This window comes from Ammodytes marinus (genome assembly GCF_949987685.1).
Source record: "Ammodytes marinus genome assembly, chromosome: 15".
NCBI classification, from domain to species: Eukaryota; Metazoa; Chordata; class Actinopteri; order Uranoscopiformes; family Ammodytidae; genus Ammodytes; species Ammodytes marinus.
The window spans coordinates 3,224,601-3,249,262 of record NC_137219.1 but is presented as its reverse complement, the minus strand read 5'-3'; the positions used below and the strand labels follow the sequence as shown (position 1 = coordinate 3,249,262).

Sequence of the window (24,662 nt, the reverse complement as noted above, 5' to 3'; positions counted from 1 at the left end):
GGATGAAGTCTGCGGGAAATGGTGGACGGAAAGCGGGCACAGCAACAGCGATGATCCGGGTCTTAAAGAGATAAGGGACCCGCAGCTATGATGGTTGATACGCGGTAATACACTCTAGTTGAATGAATGACTTTACCACACACACAGGCGCATGCATGCATACACACACGCACGCGCACACGCACACACACGCACGCGCACACGCACATACAAAAGCGAGACGCTGCAGTTCCGGAGTCATCCGGGGCAGCAGAGGGGCGCTGTTGAGCTTCTGAAAAACTCACACACACTATTGAAAACACTAACTACAGGTATTTCCATTTTCTGATAAATGGCCCATGAATATTAGATATAGTTTATTTTTCTTTTTTTAATCGACTGTATTTTTTTTAACACAATAATGCATCCGTAATTATAATAAAATAATATATTTATAAAAGTATTTGTCAATATTTTTTTTATTATACCGAAAAACAATTATCTCATCTTTAATTGATGCATTTATTTTCTGCCTATTTCTTAATTTTCACGTTTACAGTGTGTAGAATTTTGGGTTTTATTTCCTAGCAGATTTTGTAGAAAGTAATTATAATATCCATAAGCACATTTAATTTAGTGCATAATAGCTGAATTTTTTTTTTTAATTATTATTTTTTCCCTTAGAAAGGGTTTCATATATGTCCATATTTCTGCATATTTTGGACCAAGGCCTAGTGCCGCCATCTTGAAAGTGTCATAGTTGGAATGTCATCAGGTGTATTGTTTAAAATTTAGAATTGTTCTTGTCCTTGAAGGCCATTGTAGCTTCTGATATTATTCGAAAGGGTTGGGGTTACCCAGGGAGCGTTGCATTCTAGAACTTTCTTGATGATGTCATATTACACACTGCACCTTTAAGTACTCATTTCCCTCTTTGTATTTCCCAATTTAGAAAACTTATTACAGATTTAATTATTTTTCATATATATTAATATATTTTCTGAATAGTTCCTAGCTTTTCATGATTTTTAATAATTCGTTTTTCAAAATTACATTGTATTTGTGTGTGTGTGCATGTAACATTTCCCTTGTGTGAATTAATTAATTTCCCAACTACACATTTTTTCCCCCCAGAAACCTCTCTAAACCATGGACCTATATAGAAAATATAGCTCTAAACATGCCCATAGTATAGTCGCCATGTTTGTCTTAAAGGTGCAGTGTGTAATATGACATCATCAAGAAAGTTCTACAAAGTTCTAGAATGCAACGCTCCCTGGGTAACCCCACCCCTTTTGAATAATAACAGAAGCTACAGTGGCCTTCAAGGACAAGAACAATTCTAAATTTTAAACAATGCACCTGATGACATTCCAACTATGACACTTTCAAGATGGCGGCACTAGGCCTTTGTCCAAAATATGCAGAAATATGGACATATATGAGACCCTTTCTAAGGAAAAATAAAATAATTTAAAAAAAAAATGTTCAGCTATTATGCACTAAATTAAATGTACTTATTGATATTATAATTACTTTCTACAAAATCTGCTAGGAAATAAAACCCAAAATTCTACACTGAAGGTTTAATATTGTGAAAGATTCATCATGACAGGATTTTGTCTAGTCATCAGTTTTTCTCTCCCTGGTGTCTCTGAACATCTGGTTTTGATAATCGTTCAGCTGGAGGGTTGGCAGGAGGCAAACCGCTTGTTGCACATTTTGTTCCTGAGCTTCTTTACAAATTCACAGCACTGCCCTGCGTTCCAAATCATACTCTTTCTTTTTAGTATGCTACATACTAAAAGCATGCTGTTTACATACTACAAAATGCTATTATATGTATAAGGGCATCCTGGTATTTTTGGCATACTTGGATTTGACATGCATGTATTGGGACATCCTAAATATTTTTCTGACATTCTAAATAGTATGGCTGTATGGGTATTGGAACACAGGGATAGTCTCTCAAGAAGATGCAGAGAAAATCTCTACTTGTTTAAACTACTGTTGAAATTAAAAGATACATTTGACTGTATATACACTCAAATCTACTGTAATTCACAAACAATGAATGCATTATGATTATAAAAAGTGAGTTATATGCATTTGTATCCTAAGTATTAAAGGTAGGGTCAGCGATTCTGGAGAATGCTTGTTTAAAATCACTTTTTGTCAATTTGTATTACCTGTCCATGCAGTTGGTACACTGAAAAAAAAGCCCAGTGTTAATACACAGCCCAGGCTCTGTAAAAGGGCATGTTGCTAGCTACAGTGGACCCCCTTTGTTTACACACCCGTTTACAGAGCCTAGACTGTGTATAAGTACTGGATACATTATGATCCGCTACTTGTGAATAACTGGTGTACGCTGAAAAATCGGGTTTTAACACATAGCCTCTGTAACAGTATGTTGCTAGCGACAGTGGGACCCTTTGTTTACAGAGCCTAGGCTGTGTATTAGCAAAATATTTATTTTTCAGCGCACACACAGTATGGACAGGTAACCGACCATGAGGAGATATTCACTGATTTTGACAAGCGTTCTCCAGAATCACTGACTCCACCTTTAAACCACTAACGTACACTCTGTACATTTGTATGTCCACTTTAAGTACACAGTCCTGAACCAGAGTCACTTTACTGACTTTTTAATGAACCATAAAACATTGTTTAGATATCTAACGATGCCAATCTCTAAAAGCAAAATAAAACTCAAGACATCTTCAATTATTAACCAAATCGATTTATTATGCATGAACAAATCCCTTCCTGCCTCGGTCACGCAGACACGCGCACACACACACACCCAACATTTAAATACATGACGTGGTGGGAATTCGGCATAGCTCACTTTTTGTCTGTTGCACATGCTTTAATAAAATGATAGATATATTTACAGGAGAAGCAACATCTTTGAACGAGAGAAAAAAAAAAAAAATCGCAAAGAACAAATAACAGCTCCCGGTCCCGCCCTGCAGCACTTTAAGCAAACAATTCCTTTTTTTTTTTAAATGTATTTATTTATTTATTGGAAATTCACCCACATTTTTAAAAATAACCAGAAGAAAGAAAAAAATAAACAAAAAATAATAATTGGGGGTTTTGGCCAATACGACATAGCATCATACATATATGGAGTTCATTGACTACATAAATATGGCAGTAACACTGAATATTTCATACGTTTGTCTATTTACAAAGTTTGTGAAGTGTGAGGGGGGGGGGGGGGGGGCTTGGGGGGAGATATCTTACAGTGTGTGTGTGGGACTGACTGACTTACACACACACACAGCGTATATTTGCCTTTCTTTCTAGTCTTGGGGGAACCGAGTTTAGGACTTTTAAAAAACCGACACCTCCTAAAGCTCAAAATCCTTATATACTCACCTCCTTCTCCTCTGTTTACAACGGCCATGACTGACGCAACAAACAAAATAAGGCACAATTAATACTTGGACCATTTTCATTTCAAAGGGGGGGGGGGGGGGGGGGGGGAGGGACGTCTACAGACTTTGCAGCTGGCTTTGTGAGCGAGTGAGTGAGATAGATAGATAGTGGGTGAGTGGGTGAGTGAGGCATGTAAACAATTGAGCTCGATTCGATTGATTAGGACTTTATATTACTATCACCTTCCCTTTTGTATTTCCCAATCAGTGATTCAATCCGTCGGTTGAGATTCCAAACAGTTTTCATATGGCAAGGACCTTCAAAACCCCCAAAAACAAAACAAAAATAAACAAAAGAAAATAAGCCCCCTCCCCCTGCCCTCCCGTTAGCCCGCCCGTTAGCCCACTATGCTACTCAACAAATACAATCACATGGTGACAAACAAAGAAAACTAGTAGTGCATACACTACAAACAGGAAAATGCGACATCTTGCCATCGCCGCCAATTTCCACAGCGCTGCCCTCTCAGCAAGGGATGGTGTAGAAGTCAATGATGGAATAACTGCCGATATTGGATCCATTTTTAATTTTTAATGTCAATAAAAGCCGATTAATTAGCAACTTCCCAATTACGTAATACAATTTGTGAACCAATAGCATTATAACCGTTTGTCTAAAAATGGTAACAAGTTATTCAATTATTGGCTGGTTGTTAAGGCGCCTGATAAACTTTATAGAATTTCGGTTTAGTTGAGGCGGGCTATGCGCTGGTGCTTATGACACAATAAGTATTTTGAACCAATCAGGGCAGTTCTCTGCCTGAACATTCTATAAAAACAATGACTGTCGCCACGGAGATCGTTTGATACGGCCACACCCACAGTCACTGTCAGTTGGTCTAGTTAAAGCTTATTGAGACGCCCAACTTTGATAACATATACTGTTTTTTTTTTTTACTATTTTAGACCAGGTTTACAGAGGCTAAAATAACTATAATTATAGGCAAAACGTTATCACAATTGGTTCAGAAATGTTGTTACGTTATTAAGAATATCAGCTTTTACTACATAAAAAAAATTGTTACGCTATCGGCAATTATTACATCATAGGCTTCTACATCCGGGGAAAGGGTAAAATGATTTGAAAAAAAAAAAAAAAAACACAAAATAGAAATGATTGATTGATGAATGGCGTCCGAGAGAAAGCTGAAGCAGTTTCAATCGCCGTGTGACGAAACCAAAGTTTAAAAAAGAGCAAGAAGGAAAATCCATCTCTTCCCCAACAAACCACCGTCGCGATCCACCGATCCCTCTTCAGCTGGCGACGTCTCACTCCCCCCAAAAAAACTCTGGAGAAAATTGCCTAAAATATTTTTTGTTTCAATACGTTTTACACCGAATGGCACAAGCCTTCTCCGCCCCCAAAACCCCATGGTATGTTTACTGCCCGTTAAAGACATTTTTAAAGTAGCCCTCGTTGAAGGTTTTCATTCATTTTTCTCGGTGGTAAAATCTTCAAGGATGTATTGATAAAGGGGAGGGAGGGTCCGCGCGTGGAGACTCGAACCCTAACCCCTTTCCACAACAGCACCGGACAGATTTGTAGAATTCGGAGATTTTCGGGGAAGGAAAAAAAGGATTGGTAGATGAACCGATAAAGGGCTTGAGAATGAGGAGGTCTTGGGGTATTTTTTTAGGGTGGTTTTTTTTGGTAGGGGAGAAGGTGTTTGGGTGTCTGTCTGTCTGTCTGTCTGTCTGTGGCAGCTGTGTGGGGCTCCTGGTTTTTGGTTGGTCGGTTTAACGGGAACGGCTCAGTCGTGCTTCAGATGGTCCTTGACGTCTTCCTCGTCCGTGTACTCCGACGGCTCGTCTCCCGGCTTCAGCAACCGACCGACGTAATCGTATTTTTCTGGAAGAAATTGAAGAAAATATTGAGTTAAAAAGTGGCATTTTTTTTGGGAGCGCCCTTAGCTCAGTTGGTAGGGCGTCCCCACCATGGGCCTCGGCCAGCAGCGGACCCGGGTTCGATTCCAGCCCGCGGTCGTTCTCTGCATGTCACTCCCCTCTCTGCCCCATTTCAACTCTGTCTCTACACTATCAATAAAGCATAAAAATGCAAAAGAAAAAAGAAAAAGTGGCATTTTTAGCACAATTTTAAAATGTACAGAATGACAGGTACCAAATGAACACAGTGTAGGGAGGGTTCCATACGACACTTGAACAACAAATCTGCATCAAAGTATTTACAGCTATAGCCACTGTCCCTAGAAGGGCTTTTAAACAATAATAAAAATACAGAGATGAAACAGCAATATTAAAAATCATACAAGGAACATACACCTGTACAATCCCCCCATCCCCATATGGGCCTACAGGTCTGGTTATAAACGTCTTTATAATGCGTTAAAAAAAAGAGGCTATTTTTTTTTTTTTATACTTGCACAATTGAAAATGTACAGAATGACAGAGAAAACAAATGAACACAGAGCAGGGATAGGAAGGTGGAGTCAGCATTTCTGGAGAATGTTTGCTGACTCCATCTTTAAAAGGAAGTTATTATTAGCACCTTAGCTCCAAGCCGAAAGGTGACATAATTAAATGTGTATCTTTGTTGGAAAGACAGCTACAACCGAAAGTTAATCAGTTTACAATGATTTATGACAGAAAAAACATCACAATTCAGATGGTAGAACTAGAAGCATTAGATGTTTGGTATTTATGCTTGTACAACAACCTAAACAATTACCAAAATAGAAGCCTATAATTCTGCTATATGTGTTTTTTCTTCTAATTTCTGTCCTGAACATGATGAGCAGATCTCAGGCCTTAATGATATAACAAAAAACCCTGAAAGTAATTTACTAACATCGTCTTATATTTAAATCAGCGAATGTTTGGAGATGCCAACTTCTCTAAAGCTGCAGATTAAAAAGTAAGTAAGTAAGTAAGTAAGTAAGTAAGTAAGTAAGTAAGTAAGTAAGTAAGTAAGTAAGTAAGTAAGTAAGTAAGTAAGTAAGTAAGTAAGTAAGTAAGTAAGTAAGTAAGTAAGCAAGTAAGCATGTATGTAAGTAAGTAAGTAAGTAAGTAAGTAACATTTATTTATATAGCGCTTTCCCCAAACAGGGTCACAAAGTGCTTTACAGTGTGCTTAGAAAATAAAAGCACAGTAAAAAAATTAATCTAAGAATAAAAGGAATTTTAAAAATCAAATTTAAAAAGTGTCCCTACATCAGCCCTGTCTCAGCCTCGGTGACACTCTTGGTATTTAAGCAGCAGCCTGACGTAACGTACAGACGTTTCAGTCCAAAATTAGACTCCAGAGGATTCATAGGACTTTGAAAGGAAACACCGGCTTTGAGGGTTAACATTTAAAATGACAGAGTGCAACTGGGTCCGTTATATAACATCTTAGACTGTGTTTTTAAGAACAAGAATAATCTGCTGACAAACTGGCACATAGAAATATATCTGAACACACAGACGGTCTTTGTTTCCTTCTAGTTTCACAGCTTCCTGTTGCAGCACATGTTGCAGGCAGAGGAGATTTTTTACTTTGGGTTTACTCCAAAGTTCGCTTCAACTGCACACTCACAACTCATTGTATGGGGGTAAAAGATCCTTAAAAGAGTGATTTTAAGCATTTAAATGGGATAATTTTATGGTTTTCTTAACATAATGATAGTTAACTCAATATGGGGCTGAAACTGACTCATTATTTTCATTATAAATTCATTATTTGACCTTTAACATTTCTGGTTCAACTGCACATTCACAACTCATTATATGGGGAAAAAACACCCTAAAAGAGTGATTTTAATCATTAAAATTATAATATTTTATGGTTTTCTTAACATAATGATAGTTAACTCAATATGGGGCCAAAACTGACTCATTATTTTCATTTTGGATTCATCGTTTGAGCTATACAATTTCAGAAAAATTAAGAAACCCATTGCATCTTTATATAATGTTGAAATACACAAACAACATGTATTACAGTACAAAACATAATGTCTGAGCTTTTTCATAGTTGTTGTTGTCGGAGGAAGAGAGGATCTAATTTCTGTACATACAGAGACAGATTTCTTCCTAAATATATTGTTATTTAATCGCAGAGATCAAGTTCAAACTGTAATACAAGATAAAATGCAATGTGTGTTTTCGCAGGATAAAACCCGCTGTGTGTTGTTTTGCATCCTGAGTGAACAGAACCAGAGACGCTGTGAGAACATTGTGTATGATTCCTGTGAAATGTGAAACCGATCGATATGTGAGCAGCATTTCATCTGGTTGGAAACGATTCAAGATTCAAAACGTCTGGGCGCTCCGGTGGCGTAGTGGATAGAGCGTGTACCATATCGGCTCAGGCCTTCGTTGCAGTGGTCACGGGTTCAAATCCGACCGGTGGACCTTTACTGCAGGTCATCCCCCCTCCCTCTCTCTCTCCCCATTTCAACTCTGTACTTTCTAATAAAGCTTGAAAATGTCAAAAAATAATCCTTAACGATTGATAATCACCGCGGGACCTCACATGAAAAATTCCCTTGAGTTGAATATTTTCAACTCACGCCAATGAGCGGGTTTTCGCCAATTTCCCGAGTTCGCGCCGCGGCAAACGCATCAAACGTGCCACGCGAGGTGAATGCGCATCTACTCGCGTTGACTTTCTATGTCAAGTGACCGCCCCTTGCGCCCCAAACGTGTTTGGTGTGGACGCAGTATTAATCTTCTTGAGTGAGGAAAACCTCAAAGCAAAAAAAAAATTAAGTTTTTTTAGAAATGCATTATTTCCTGTTGTAAAGTTGCCCCTTACCCATGAACTGCATCTCCCACTCCCTGACGCTCTCCATCTGCACCGCGTTGAGGTCTGACAGGTCGTCGTACTCGTCCCGTAGAGCGTCTTTCTCCAGGCAGAAGGTGGCCAGGCCCCGCGACGCATCACGACCCGCGAAAATGCCATAAGGACCATCTGAGGGGGGATAGAGAAACACAAAAAATGTTCGGATGCAGGGTTTCTACAAATTTTCCATTTCAAAATTCCATACTTTTCCAGACTCAAATGTTCAGGATTCTCTGTAGATTTTTCAGTCTATATTTGACATCCGAATACAAATAATTCGATGCTTGTTATATAAATGAATGGTTCTGAAGCCAGCCCTCGGAGAACTTACATCGACCCATGACAATATATTTGCGCAAACTCAGGATGAATAAGAGTTTAAGACACAAAGCTTGAGAATGTATTTTTCACTGCAGTCCTGTGTTCCCAATTGAAAAGGTTTCCTTCCACTCTACTACACACTGCAGCTGCCCTTAAAAGGTACAGTGTGTAATATCAAAGTCTTTCCACAATATCAAGTGATGAGGTGAAAATGCATTTAGTTATTTATTCTATAGTACGCTCCCTTGGCAACCCCTACCGAGAATTTACAGAAGCTACGGTGGCCTTCAAGGACAAGAAGCTATAGTTACTAAAAGATGGCATCATCCACCACTGCCTCAAGCCTTTCCACAATATCAAGTGATGAGGTGAAGATGCAGATCATTTAGTCTGTAACACGCTCCCTTGGTAGCCCCTCGCCCCCTTTTTTTGAAAAATTATCTGGTTTAGCCACCGTAGCTTATTTTATTTTCGAACCATTATACACTAATTAAAACATTACTCATGATTATTATATTCCATTTCTACCCAGTCTGTTCTGTCTGTCTGCCAATACCACACACACACACACACACACACACACACACACACACACACACACACACACACACACACACACACACACACACACACACACACACACACACACACACACACACACACACACACACACACACACACACACACACACACACACACACACACACACACACACACACACACACACACACACACACACACACACACACACACACACACACACAGCACTTTAAAAGGTTTCACGCTGTTTGGTATAAAAAATAAATAAGGTGTGAAAAAATATGTGGAAAAACCAGTTCCAGCAACAAGTCAACCCTTCAGTGATTCATTCTGAGTCATGTGCTGCTGCTGCTCCACATTAAAAGCTGCTAATGAATGAAGCACTTGAACGCACCACAGATACGATGATGAGTTCAAGGAACAACCGTCGGCTCCGGAGAAACCAGATACACTTTCACTTTATCTGTAAAGCTGTCGAGGAGTCGCCCTTCAACAACTGAGAATGAACTCTTTCTTTATCATGTTTAGACTAGAGAGGGAAGATGTTGAATGCATGACAGCTGGCACACAAAATATTAAAATGACAGATGCACTGTTGTATATTGATATTTTTGGAATAGAATAGAATTAATGCATTTCCTTTTTTATATATAGCTATGGATCTACTTGAGTCTGACATTATTGTTATTATTATAATTGATAAACCTTTTCATTGACGTCTGGTGCTCAGATTTTTTTTGTCTAATAAAACTTTTTCTGGAGCTTTAATTCAGCGTGTAGACTCCCTACTTGTACTTTTTATATTGATTATTTATTTATTTATTTTCATTGACATACTCCTGTGTAAATGTTCATGTGTTATTGTTTATATAGTCTGGTTTGTGGACTGTTGTCACCGATTTGCCCTTTGGAATAAATAAAGTTATTTGTATTGAATTGTTTCCTTTCTTTGTCATGTGTGAGATTAAACTGAATATCTTTAGATTTTGGTAAAATATAATAAGCTATTTGAATTTGATTAGATTTACCTGAAATATTGAACTTGTTTTAATAATATTGTCTTAAGTTTGTCACACTATACAACAAATCAAGGACTACCAAGGAAATCGTTGGCTGTTCTAACTTTTAAACTTTAAATAAAACCAAATTACTTAAAACATATTTTACTGTAAGGCAAATAATTGCTACATAAAGCCCCGCAAAAAATAAAGAGACCAGTCTGGATTTTTTTCCTTAAATCTTTATCTCTACATTACTTATTTTATTGTGAATTTGGTAGAAATGTTGTCAGTAGTTTATATAATAAAATCCATATGTTCATTTTACTCAAACATATGCCTCTAAAGAGTAAAACAAGAGACAATGAACATTTGGAGTGGTCTCTTATTTTTTTCCAGAGCTGTAGATACAGTATATGGTTTCTATATTGTCACAGGCTGCTGATCTATCAGTCCTCTCCTCTGTCGTTTGCATGGATTGAATTTCTTCCAACGTCATGACTTAACTAGAACACAACAGCATTAAATAATCAATAACAGGGCAAACTGATCTGATTAGTAACAGTTATCCGGCTTTCAGCTCTGTTTAAATCTGTCACCACACAGAAATTGATTTCCCTGGGGTTGGGGTATTTTTAAAGCTTGACTGACAGATCTCTAATTATCAATATTGACGCATTCACTCAGTAATATTGTGATATATGTTTTTGTCAAGCTCTGTTTATTGTCCCGTTGAGTTACTTTTACCAATCACAACTTAAAAAGATTAAATCCCAAAAAAGTGTGGGGAAAGAAAACAAAATATTTGTATAGCAGTTCTTAGAAGTGGACATTTTTGTAAGAAATGGCCTTAAAATGGTAGAAATTCTAATGATTCCAGAGGGTTGATTAAATAAATACTCGAGTTCAAATCTCTCCATGATTTTTACAGTTTTTTTAGTGCTGATGTATAAGTGGAAGATCTTACAAAGGAGAGTGTGTTAACATTCGGTGTATTTCACTCAGGAATTTCCAGTTTTTCCCTGTTACAGAAAGCTCTCAGTCACATTTCAAGCATTTCTCAACCCCTTGCCTCAGGCCAAAACCCTCCTGTTGACTCTGTCCCTGCGTTCCAATCCCCATACTTCCCTACTATTTAGTATGCCAGAAAAAGATTTAGGAATGTCCCAATACATGCACGTCAAATGTAGTATGCTGAAAATACCTAAATGCCCCACTAACTCCAATTGCATTTAGGAGTATTTGTCTTTATTCTTGACATTTCTCGACATAATGAAAAAAAGAAAAATCTTCGTCATCTGATTTTTGTTTCCTCGTCTGTGGCCCTAAAACTCTTCTGTACTTTGGTATGTAGTGTAGTAAAAAGAAAAGAGTATGTGATTTGGCACACAGGGCCTGTGTTTTAAATCATCTGACCGGCATGTGAAGTATTCTGTACGCCCTCAGGTTTTCAATTATTTTAAATTGTGCAACAGAACTAAGAAAAAAACTTTTAAAAAATGCAGTTAGTTTTCAAACGGTTGACCGTGAAGCAGAGAGAAAATCTTATCACCTCAAAGATTAGATGTGCTGTTACCTTACATAACCAAAATAACCAGCTTTTCACAGCTGTTAAAGGAGCAGTGCGTATAATGTATTGGTATTTTTTTAGAACAGATTTGGTAGAAATGTTATATAATATTCATAAGTATGTTTTATTAAGTGTATGTTCACTTGAAACAAAAGTTATTCCTTAGAATGAGCCTTTTATATCTACATAGGAGTGGGTCACCCTACACGGAGGCCTCCATGTTTTTACAGTAGCACAGAACGGACAATCTTGGCAGCTTTACGCGTGTTTAAATATAGTGGTGGGAGTCCTGGGGAAATGCACCTGTTGGAAGACCAAGAAGAAGAAGTCCTATGGAATAAATAACTAAATACATCTTCACCTCATCACTTGATATTGTGGAAAGACTTTAAGGCAGTGGTGGATGATGCCATCTTTAGTTACTAGCTTATTGTCCTTAAAGGCCACTGTAGCATTTGTAAATTCTTAGGAGAGGTTAGCAAGGGAGCGTTGCAATCTAGAACGTTAACCACTTCATGCCAATTAGACTAAATACTCTGATATTACACACTGCACCTTTAATTCCACCACTTCACACCAGCCAAAGCAACATACTTTAGTCATACTTTAATCTTTTATTCTATTATTAGGTTTTGTTTCTTTAAAAGTGTCATGAATCGGGACTCAGAGCAAAAGAATTAGAGACAGAAGTAAATGACATCACTAGATCCAACCAGCTGACTGTTACTGTCATGTTTGATCATCTTTGGGGTTATTAAAGGTCATAAAATAAAAAATAAATGCACATGTTTAGCTGATTATCTCTGAGCTTACTCACAGCTCCCCACAGCTTAAAGAAAGTTAGATGTAAGACTTTAAAATGCCACTCGGAATTAATGAAAAACAATTCAACAAGAACCAAAACTGTAGAAAGGATTCTTAAACTGATTTTTAAACTAGTGATGGTTTTTTGTTGTCTACTGGTACATGGCTTGGTCAGTTATCTGTTAAAGTCCACTGTTATAGACCCGAACTATACCATTTAAGATGTGAACCAGTCAAATCCAAGGTGTCATAACCTCCCAGTGTATGTGGATGGATTCAGAAACTTGGCATCGTCATATGGGTGTAGAATAGCCGACCTGACTGACACCCGAGCTCGCTCTAAATAATTATAGTTTATGTCACACATACACACACCCATCAACTACTGTGTGTGAGTCAGGCGTGTAATGCAGTATAGCAGGCTGGCCTTGCTTAACCTTAAAATAAAAACATTTAAAAACCTGCTTGGCGAGTAGACGCACGCAGTATTTGCTGTACGTGAGCTACCTTTAACTGTGTATCTTATTATTTGCATAGCTGACAGAGCACCCAGTAGCCCAAGGTCCCTACAATACAGCTTTATTAATATGGGTTAAAGTTAAAATAATTGGTGCAAAGTTGCCAATATTCATGCACGGTGCGTCCCCATCAGTGTAAACAAGCGGCAAAGACCCAGACAGTGCAGTGTCTGAGTAGGCTAACGTTAGCATGCTAGCTGGGGGTAAAATACACATTAACAAATCAACCAAAAAGGAAAAAGTGAATTTATTGAGAACGCATATAAAAGGTTGAGATGTGTTTCAACATGGGCGTGACCGTTATGGTCCCTAAAACAGCCCGCGTCCCATTCAGAAACACAGACAAAAGCGTAGGAGCTAAAAGCTAAGCTAACAACAACCGTCTGCGCCCAATTTTTTTTTAACCCGCGATAAAAGTCACTAAAAGCGGGGACGTGTCATGATGCCAGCGGGTTGTTATACACATTTCTAGCCATTTCATCTATCCCGTAACACTTCTTGCCACTAGCCAAGTCGATCACTTCCATGTTACACCCATTACGAAGCCCCTAAAACAGCTAGCGTCCCATTCACAAACACAGACAAAAGCCTAGGGAGCTAACCGCTAAGCTAAGCTAACAACAACCCAACCGCCTGCGCCCAAACATTTTTTATTTATTTTTTACCCGGGACAAAAGTCACTAAAAAACGAATACGTGTCAAACTACCATCGCGCTATATTAACAACCAGTATATCTCCCCTTTTCTCCCACACTCACCTTTCCCGTAAAACTTCTTGCCACTGGTAACGTCGAAAATCTTCATATTGACAGCCATTAAGATGCGTGGGTTTTGGAGCCCGTCGTGGTCCGCCAGTTGGTCCAATGTGAAGTCCCGTCTCCTCATCTTGGGCAGCTTCGAGGCCTCATCGCCGCCATGGGCCTGGTCGGGCGCCCCAACCAACCTCTTGCCCCACCGCCGATACACCACCACACACACAAGGACTAAAATAGCCAAAATACTGAGATTTAGCAACATCGCTCCGAGACCAAGACCACCTCCAAAACCGTCCGACTCGTCCGCTGTCCCTTGCCCGCCACTGGTGTCAACTGGTCCGCTAGAAGAGTCTCCATCGTCCGCCATGCTGCTAGCTGGAAAGCGCCTACCCGCCCCTAGACTGATGCTACGTTCACGGCCCCCAGGAGGAAGCGGAACCACTAGTTGAGTTGAAGGAGTGAGTGAGTGAGTGAGTTGTGTACGTGTTGGTTGGTACATTGAGTTCCAACCGTTTACTTTCACTGGTCACTCACTGACTGGTCAATCGATTATTTTGCTGATGGATTTGTCGATAGATCATTCAAACAGAGTGCAGGATCCAAAGATATTCATTCTGCACGAACACACACACATATTAATATGCATTATAGCTAAGTGTAATTTAAGTAGGCTATATTATCCTTTTTACAAAACAAAAAATAATAATTAAAAAAAAATCACATTTTAGAAACTAGAACTTCTAAAATGCAACATGTATTTTGACACTGAAATCTTTTTGCGTGTTAAAATTCAGCATTGTTATATTATGGTGGCTAAACACATTTGTCTTTTCAGTATTTAAAATTAATTAGAAACGTTACCATTCTTCTGTTGTGGAATAAAGAACAAGAAAAAGTATAAAATAAAAGTTTCATAATAACATAAAGAGAGAAATTAGAGGAGAATGGGCCTAAAAAGGATATAATGTTTTATTTTATATATCTTCTTATTTTTTCAACTAAAACAGAGACCTATAATCAGCATGATAACGACTGTAAGTAAACTGTAGTAGTGGCCTACGTGACAGTCCCATGAGGATCCACGTCTCATGTACAGAAGAGGTTTACTAAGGACACGTGAACGCAGCAGGACACCCGCCCACCACACTCGATTTTTTTTTAATGTGTTTTGTCTCCCGTCGGGATCCGTAGCGCAAGAAACAGACACATAACCTGTAATAAAAACTAAGAAATAGTTTGGAGATTTTATTTTGCTAATTGCATATTTCCTGGAGGTTTTGTCTGTTTTATGTTGTTAAACCATAATGTTATGAGTTTTTTAGGCTAAAATATGCACTTTTGATACAATAAATGCCATTTTATTTCTTCATAAGACCATTACTTTGTCTTAATATGACCACAAATGTACTAAATGTAACATAACTGTTGTCCAAAGATTTCTAGCTACCCTATTTGGCCTTTAAATTCTTGTCCCTTATCTGTTTGCTGTATGTAAACACAGTTTTCTCCCGAGTGAGTGCTTGTTGACTTTGCCAGCAGACGATAACTGGTGAAATGCACTTGGCGGAACAAATCTCACTTTAGATTTATACACTCGACTGACGCAGCCAACTGAAAAACCTGATGATCAGGCTCGATGGGTTGCCCCTAGCGACGCCTTAAAAACATCATCAGGTGGTTTATGAACGAGTTATTATTGCGCGCAGTCAGCACTTAGAAAAAACTAGGACAGATCACACAAACACAGATTCATACAATCAATGGTTATTTTATATTTTTTTGCATTTTTTTTTTTACAATTCATCATCAACATGCATCGCTTTAATCCTAAAACACACTCAAAACCACACTACCGATAAAACAAAAATCACTTCTTGAAATCAAAAAAAAAAAAGAATTGAATAGTAATAGTAAAATGATTTTTTATAGTATTTACATTTTTTTTTCTTTTAAAATTCAACACTAGAACCTCTTTTACAGAAAAAAAGTTAATGATTTAAGTGCGTCTAGAGCACCGAAAGCCTCAAACATTATGTGAAGTCAAAACTTCAAAAGCTAAAATATACTGTAGTTTTTTTTTTATGCTGCGAGCTCACACCCATAATTCCAGCAGAAACATTTCTTTTTTTTCGAGTTTTTTTTTTTTCCATATCATATTCATAGCAAAAAGCCTTTAAAAACTGCAATGATTACCTAAGACTATTCCATCAAATCAAGTATATGGAGGAATAAAAACAAAAATAAAACAATAAATTATACTACTAACGTCTGGGTGTGTAAAAAAAAAAAAAAAAAACGGGGCTTTAAAGCTTCCCAGATAAAAATTTGTCATAATTTCTTGCAGGTTTTAATTTAAAAAAAAGGTGATAAGTTTAGCAGTGATGTAAAAAAGTCAAGTCTAGACCTGAAAAATAAAAATTAAATCGGGGGCACATGTGTTAGGGAGCAGCAGTCCACGAATTTAAGCCGTCAACTTGATTGTCATGGAGAAAAAAATAAAATTATATTCAATGAAAAAAACCTGCAAGTGGTGGTGAAAATTCCCCTGGGAAGACTTTAAAAAGCTCAAATGTGGACTATTTTATTTTCTTTTTTTGTGTGTGTTTTGACTCCTGTCTTTTAACGGTGAACTAGATTAAGGCACACATGACAATCGGCGCTATATCTTATCTTGGCAAATCACAGTTAAACAGCGGGGCAGAGGAGAGGAGAGGAGAGGAGAGGAGAGGAGAGGAGAGGAGAGGAGAGGAGAGGAGAGGAGAGGAGAGGAGAGGAGAGGAGAGCTCTTTACAGATCAACATGGAGATATCAACACACTTTGTCCAAAGAGTTTTGGAATCTGAGAGAATAAACAAACAAAAAAAAGGCAAAATGCAGGAATGCACTTTCGAGAATGCATTTTTTTTTCTAAGTTATTTTTCTTTGTGTAAACGTTAAACGAGCTGCTGTGAAGGCGCACAGATTTCAAGAAGCTCTCTCTCTGCCTTAGTACGCTCGCTCGCTTGCTTGCTTGAAAAAATGAAATGCACTGATAAAAACAATCAAATTGTAGTCAACCAGGCTCAGTCTTGTGTTCATATTCCAAAACAGTTTGCCACTGAATAGAATGGAACGCTGAGCTCGTTGGAGCTGTTGCCACCGCCGTAGCATTTTAGCTCCACATCTCATTCGAACCCAAAAACCTTCTTTAGGCGATTTTCACTTATTGGGTGCAACACTTTCCTTCTTCTTGGCGGCTCCGGCATCGGTCTTCTTGCCCGGGTTACTGGCTGGTTTCTGGGCAGCTTGAGGGGCCGATTTCTGGGCAGCTTGAGGGGCCGATTTCTGGGCAGCTTGAGGGGCCGATTTCTGGGCAGCAGCGGGCGCCGATTTTTGGGGGTGATCTTTGGGTGCGTTGGATGCAGTTGTGGGTGTCTTCTGCGCTTGATCTTTCGGTGCGTTTTGCGTAGCTGCGGTTGTTTTCTGCGCCTGACTTTTGGGTGCATTCTGTGTAGTTGTGGTACTTTTCTGTGGCTGATTTTTGGGTGCATTCTGTGTTGCCGCGGTAGTTTTCTGTGGTGGATTTTTGGGTGCATTCTGTGTTGCCGCGGTAGTTTTCTGAGGGGGATCTTTGGGTGCGTTCGGTGCGGGTGCCACTGCAGCGGTTGAGGTGGTGGCAGTGGGTTGAGGGTTTGAAGGCTTGGGGGCCTGTGTCGGCTTTGAGGTCGAGTTGTGTCGTCTGCGGCGGCCGTCATCCCCGGCCGAGGATGAGTGACGTCTCCGCCTGCCGCCCTCCTCTCCGGTCGGGGGCTGAAGGGACGAGAGAGGAAAGAGGTTAGTGACTAAATAAACATTTTCAATAAAAACAAACCTGAAAACTCAACTGTTCATCATGGCATTTCGACTATAATTCATCACGTCCCCCTGCTTTCATTATTCATTATTAGATTGCTGTTTTGTTCCATTGTTGTCGTCTACTCTTTTTTTTAAATGTTTTTTAAAAAAATGACAAACATAAAATCACTACAGCCATAACAGATTACCAAGATTATAATGTATCTATTATTGTAATATATGTAGTATTAAATCTGTTACATGCAGGTGTTTTAAGCGTCTTAATGTAGAGATTCATTGTTTTAAGCGGCAGTAAAAATTAGTTAAAATTATGTTGATTTTTTTTTTCTCTGAAGTTTTGAGTACAATTTAAATGTTTCATATGTCAATTAAGTGCCTGTGAGTATAGCAGTAAAATATGTCGAAATTATGGTTATTCCAATATTATCTCTGTAGTTTTAAGTGGATTTTAAATTGTTCTTATGTCAGTCTGTGACACTCACCACGACCCTGAAGTCTTCCAGGTTCTTGAACTTGGAGAGATGTTCCTGCAGCCGCGGGTCGATCGGCTGGTTCTTAATCTTAGAGTATTTCAAAAAGGCCCAAAACTTCTCCAGTCCGTACAGTTGACCTAATGGGGAGAGAGAGAGAGAATGGAGTTAGTAAGAACAGAGGCTAATCAATTTTGTCCCACGTCAGGACCCGTAGTGCAAGGAAAATACCTTGTAATACAATTTAAATAATAGTTTAAATATATACTAGCAAAAGAGATATTTTCTGAAGGTTATGTCTTTTTTAATGTTTTTAAACGGTGTGAAATGATAATGTAGGATGAAGCCTTTTCAGTAGGAACAAAGTTAAATACGTTTTATCCCACGTCAGGACCCATAGTGCAAAGACTAAACTTTTAATAAAAAATAAATAAAATAAACAATAGTTTTAATATTTTATTCAGTAAAAAATATATTTTCTGAAGGTTATGTCTTTTCTAGGGCTGTGTTTGAAAAGCCCTACTAACGTCCTCCGTCCTACATACGCAACATGTCTATACTACATACCGTCTACTTAACGATCGATTGTGTATGCGAGGTTAGTTTACACTGAAGTATACAGAAGCAATAAAGAATAAAAAAAAAACTTCCATGCCGTTTGAAAAGACGCAATGCATTATGGGGCGGTTGAGTAGGAAAAGTAACCTATCGATCCACACACAAAATCTTCCTGAAAGTTAGTACTCATCCGGGCATTTCTCGCCTGCACAAACTCTCATACACAACCACAACATACTCAAATTGACGTCAAAATGAGTATGAGGAGGACATTAGTAGGACTTTTAGAACACAGCCTGTGTGTTCAAATGGTGTGAAATCATAAAGAAGGCTGAAACCTTTTCAGTATAAAAACTCGCAAGCGCAAACAATCAAAGGTTCAACCGAGGATTCAGGCAGATAAACGGCGGCCATGTTCCTCTGCTGTTTGTTGGATCAAAGTTCATCTCTGATTATTTCTATTCTCCGGTTGAACTAGATGTTTGATGGACCTTGTTTCCTGTAAACCAGAGTATCCCTTTTGCAGTTTAAAGTCAAGCACAGCAGCTTTTGTGGTGTATTTGGGGCACATAATATAGGCAGTGTTTACAGAGCCTAGGCTGTGTATTAACACTGGATTATTTTCAGGCGAGAATGTACGAGTCTATAAATCTCACAATCTTGACATTGTGAGAATCGTAACACGGAGAAATATAAAACACAAGACAGAGCCGACTGCTTTAAGATAAGAAAAAATTATGAAAAATTTGTGTGAAAGCAAAATAACTAGAGGAGCCATATTAATCATTGTATCCTTTGGTTGTCTAGTCTGTGTGTAAGTGCAGGGACACATCTATGAGACGGATCAGCCCACCACAGTCCAAACAGGAAAACGTTTAACCAAACGGCAAGATAACTCGAGTGGAAGTAAGTTGCTTAAGCCTTCAATGCATTGTGCTTGAGTGGGTCAGTGACTGTGTTGAAATAGGGCTGAGAAAGCTACACTAATCTTTTTTTCTTTTCACACAAAGACGCATTCAGATTGAACTTTTAAGCCGAGTGAAGCAGGTTTAAATGCAATCTCAGTATTTTCTTATGTCTTAATTTTTAATGTATTTGTTATAATACCGCCTGGAAAGCACTTGTGTCTGAATTGTGCTATATAAATAAACTTGCCTCGCCTTAAGAGGACAAATAATGGTAACACCTATTGTTTGGAATTTGTAAGCTGTATTTTACCTATCAATACATAATAAGTATCAATGTAATGTTGAATTAAACAGATAAGGATATTTGTGTTAGCAGTTTGTGTCTTTGTTTAACCGGTAACTCCTCGTATGAAGTGAATGAACTAGTGTATAATCACATAATGAATGTTTGATAATCATGTGTGTACAGAACAGATATATCCCATGTGTATTTAAACACATTAAAAAACATTTTGTTTGCCTCAACGTGCAACTTTAATTCTTATAGTAATTATTATTTTATTCAGTTATGAATTTTGTGTTGTTTGACACACCGCATCAACAAACCCTTTCATATTGAACTTGTGAGTAACTGAATTCCCCCCACACCCCATTTTTATTCAAAATTTATTTATTTTATATATTTTATAATATTTTTTTAATTTTGTAATTTAAATTTCAGAACTTTATCAATGGTATTTCCATTATTACTCTTTTATGTCCAATTTATGAATTTATTTTATTTTATTTGCATTGTACTTATCTGAGGAGAAAAAAACAAGTTTGGTCCATAACAGTAACAGTGGGCAGGCATGTGATTTAATTCTGACAGTCCTCTGACATTGAAAAGTGAAAGTCTGTCTGCTTGTCCATGTTATTTACCTCTCTCAAAGTCCTGGATGGTTTCTTCCTGGAAGTCCTTGAACAGATCAACCCTGAATCTCTTCTCCAAACCGTAGCTGTAGTATCTGAACAGACACTCCAGGCCGTATCTGTGCGGGGAACAAAATAATACAATAATTTATCTAATTATAAATTCATACTTACTCTGCACATTGTTAAGCCCTTATATTTTACATTCTCATTTTGGTTTTTGTATTTTTTTGTTTTCTTTGGTGGAGTCAGCAATTCTGGAGAACTCTTTTTGTCAAAAACACTTTCGCCAAATCAGAAAACACCTCATGATCCACTACCTGTCCATACTGTGTGTGTGCGCTGAAAAAAAAATCTGGTGTTAATATACGGTTTAGGCTCTGTAAACTGGTATCTAAACAAAGGGGGGGAGGGGGGGCCCCTTAGCTAGCAACATTCCCATTGTGTATTAACACCAGCTTTTTTTCTTTCAGCGCGCACACAGTACAGACAGGTAGCGGATCGTGAGGAGATATTTACAGATTCTGTGTTTCTGGAGAATGTGTGTTGTCAAAATGTGATTTTAATTTGGTAAAGGAAGTAAAAAAAAATGGATACTGCCTGTGAAGGAAGTTCTTTCAAGGTTTCCCTCACACTGCCCAACCCTAGTAAGCATTAAATCTGGCCTTCAGGAAAAAACATATCGGCCTCTACAAGGTGTTATGTAATGCAACTGCTTCCCTGTAACCTGATCCTTACCAACCAACCTCCATTTTCTCCACATGTTCCGTCCAACAGTGAAAGCTTTGTGCCGCGGATCAGAAGTGGTTTTAATGTAGAAACCAGATGAGTGAGTCAGACTCTGTATAAATCAGCTGATTTGTTAGTACGTCGTCCCTCACACCCTGAAACTCCTTTCACTCTCACTCCACTATGTTCTTATTTAGAGAGGTATGTAAGTTTGGCAGTTTGTGTGTGTGTGCATGTGTGCGTGTGTGTGGTTGTGTGCGTGCGTGCGTGCGTGTGTGTGTGTGTGTGTGTGTGTGTGTGTGTGTGTGTGTGTGTGTGTGTGTGTGTGTGTGTGTGTGTGTGTGTGTGTTTGGTGTGTGTGTGTGTGTGTGTGTGTGTGTTTGGTGTGTGTGCGTGTGTGTGTGTGTGTGGAGAAAGTGCCTCTGGCAAATGCACAACAATGTAACAGCTATGCAGCCCTCTTACTGTTAACCCTCTCCTGTCAACTACTGACAGTCAAAATGTTGCTACTGCCTGCAGGTCACAACTGTGGGATCGCAAACCCATAAATGAGTAAAGTTTACACAGATAAGTGTGTGTAATGGTTTTATGAGTAAATTGTTGTCAGGAGGCAGGCAGGTTTAGACACGAAGACTTTTTCTAGCTTCTCATTGTTACAAAAAAAAGTAACGAGAAGTTAATGGTGTCTCCAACAGTGTTACAGTATTGGAAACGCTAGCTAGCCAGACTATGATGCTATGTGCAGAGATCAAACGGCTCATTTGCATTGTTTTACACTACCAGCACAAGGCCCAACAAGTGTAAAGAAAAGGCTACATTTCCAATCAAATACCACATAGGATAAGGAAAAGCAGCAAGGGAATGGATTCGAAAATGATAAAAGCAATAGCATCATTAAGATGAAGCACTGTTAACATTAAGTATGTAAAGTTTGTATTAGGCTTCAGGCTTCAGGGCCTAAAAGCTGTGGCCTTCTGTGGATGAAAGTGACAGCCGAGGTAATGTAAATATGCGGTTTGTCTTCAGGCTTGGAAAAGGGGTAGGATTAAATAAGTGTATACTTCTTCCTGCTCCTTTTCAGGCATATCTCAGCAATACAGATAATTTGTTTTCTTTTATTTATTTTTTGTGAAAACATAATTTTTGTTATTGTATTTCCATACTTTTCATTTTGTTTTGTATGTTTGATATGTCTGAAATAAATTTAATCAAATCAAATCAAGGCTCATTCACACAACAAGTTGCAAATTGGTACAGAATTACCTTCACACGAATCACAATCACCTAGATGTCTGAAGTTGAAGCTTGTCATTTTAAATATCTTATCGTCAATGCAAAAAAGTAATAATAATAAAAAAGTTATAATAAATTCAACAGTCAATTCTAACAGGCTCATTCCCGTCACACATTGGCCTGTGTGCGTTTCTTTCTCTGTCTAGCTTCTTACACCTGAGGCCCTAAAGTACACACACAACAATTAGTGAAATAAATGAGTCAAAGTTGAAACCTGTGATTCTAATGTCTATCCATCAATGCAAAAATAAATGTAGAAAAATAAAAAAATACATAAACAAATTTAAAAAACAACATTAATTTCAACAGTCAATTCTAACTGCAATGTGCCCCCTCCCTCCTTCACCTGTTGAAGCCTTTGACTCTAATGTCTATCAATAATAATAAATTCAACAAAGAAAACACAATATAGTAAATTCAACTGTCAATTGTAACTGCAATGTGTCCCCTACCCCCTTCACCTGTTGAAGCCTTTGATTCTACTGTCTATCATCAATGCAAAAAAATAAATAAAAAAAATTATAGTAAATTCAATAGAGAAATCTAACTGCAATGTGCCCCCCCCCCCCCTCACCTGTTGTTTTCCTTGGCGTCCTCCACGGCGGTCTGTTTGAACTCTTCGTACATCTTCCTGTTGAAGTTATCTCTCAGGAAGAACGACCAGAAGCGGAACAGCGTGTTCATCTCCTGAGACGAGCCGATGCCCAACCGCTTCCTCTCTGCAGGAAAACACACAAGGAATCAGTACAATCTGAACCAATGTAAGATTAAAGCTATAATGCGTAACTTATGGCAACGTTTCCACTCTGCAGGAAAACACAAGGATTCAGTAAACATTTAAAGTGATCGCCAAATCTATAGCATCAAAAAACAAATGTATTATAAACCTGTGAAGATCTTGTGTATCGCAAAAGGCACATTAATAAACTGAGTTGAGACTAAATTACTTTTGTGTTTTGATATGATCTTGCATAAATGTATTATCTGTACAATCTAAACGAATGGACGATTAAAGCTGTAGTGCGTAAATTATGTTAAGGCTTGTGATAGTGTGAGTGAAAGGGGTTAAGCCGACATTTATCTATACAAAAAAGTTACACACTAAGGCTTTAAACCATTAAAAATCCATCTATCCTTGTGATAGTGTCCGTACCGTTGAGACAGCGTCGGCGGTACTTGTGGTATCCCTGCTGGGTGAAGCCGTTGTCCCGGAGCATCTCGTGGGACGGGTGCCAGAACTTGGGCAGAGACTGAGGGGTGCAGCCATAGCTCCCGCCTTCAGAGGGGGACGCATTGGAACTGCTGTAGTGGGGGAAAGAGGAGACGAGTGAGCGGAAATACACCCTTTTTTTATTTTATTTAAAGTTTAGAAGAGCAGTTCTGTTTGTTCTGTGATGCCCTGTGTTGTGCTCTGGGGTTCCATCCTGTTAATGTTGTTTTTTTTAATCTTGTTTAATTTTCTTTTAACACCAATGTCAGGGGAATACAGCTGAAAAATATCTTCTTTTGGCTAATTCTGGCATTTTTTAACCCATGTATATGATCATGTGTTTTATTAATTTGCACTGTCCCCTTCTTAAATAAACTGAATTGAATTGTTACTAAAGGACTGGTATTCTAACCTGATGGAGGAGGATCGCGCTCTGTGTTCACGTGAGTCCATCACCCAGCCGATGTGAGCTTCCTGAGGAGGGTTGGAACTGTGGCTTGTCTTCTTCTTCCGCGGCGTCTGGGAGAGGGGAAATGAGAAAAGATGCATTTTTATTACGTTTATGTGTAATGAAAAAAACGATTTTAAGGGCTTTAATCTTAACCTGACTTACTGATGTACTGTAATAATTTAAGAGTCACAAGATGAATGTCAGATAATATGTTAGAATGTATTGTTTTTAAAAAGTGACCTTGATTTTTGCTTAACATTTACCTTTAATCTAAACAATATCCTAAGAAACATGCTAAGTAGAGTACGCCATGTTAGTTGTTTATTTTATTTTGTCTTTTGAATGTGTGTTCACTTTTTCGGTTGTGTGTTTGTGTTCTTTAAAAAAAAAATATATAGGGGAAGGTGGGGTGATTTGTGCATTTTGGAAGTTGCAAAACCCCTTGTTTCTAGAAAACCGTGGAAGAAATTGGAAATGTGACCACATATTTAAGAAGAGCCATCCATTTGACTCATCCTGTAAAGAAGGGAGACACAAGGAATAAGATATAAGCACATTTAAGCTCAAAAAACTGTGTTTTGCC

General features: G+C 38.3%; 2 protein-coding genes across 5 annotated transcripts in view; both read right to left on the bottom strand.

Annotated features, from left to right (window-relative positions):
* Window positions 1–2,715: 2,715 nt before the first annotated feature.
* Window positions 2,716–14,102, bottom strand: pgrmc2 (progesterone receptor membrane component 2). Its single transcript, XM_080042919.1, has 3 exons — window positions 13,718–14,102; window positions 8,182–8,337; window positions 2,716–5,277 (listed from the first exon to the last, which is right to left on the bottom strand). The coding sequence occupies exons 1-3, from the start codon at window positions 14,079–14,081 to the stop codon at window positions 5,180–5,182; spliced, it is 618 nt and encodes a 205-aa protein (XP_079899045.1). The 5' UTR covers window positions 14,082–14,102; the 3' UTR covers window positions 2,716–5,179.
* Window positions 14,103–15,466: 1,364 nt separating this feature from the next.
* Window positions 15,467–24,662, bottom strand: part of larp1b (La ribonucleoprotein 1B) — a 39,496-nt gene continuing 30,300 nt past the window's right edge. For all 4 annotated transcript variants that reach the window (XM_080042587.1, XM_080042590.1, XM_080042588.1 and 1 more), the window contains 6 exons: window positions 24,041–24,147; window positions 23,572–23,720; window positions 22,993–23,137; window positions 20,406–20,515; window positions 18,031–18,158; window positions 15,467–17,503 (listed from right to left, as the gene is read on the bottom strand). In XM_080042587.1, the coding sequence (XP_079898713.1) occupies window positions 16,913–17,503; window positions 18,031–18,158; window positions 20,406–20,515; window positions 22,993–23,137; window positions 23,572–23,720; window positions 24,041–24,147 (1,230 nt within the window). In that variant the 3' untranslated portion in view covers window positions 15,467–16,912. The remainder of the gene's footprint in view (window positions 17,504–18,030; window positions 18,159–20,405; window positions 20,516–22,992; window positions 23,138–23,571; window positions 23,721–24,040; window positions 24,148–24,662) is intronic.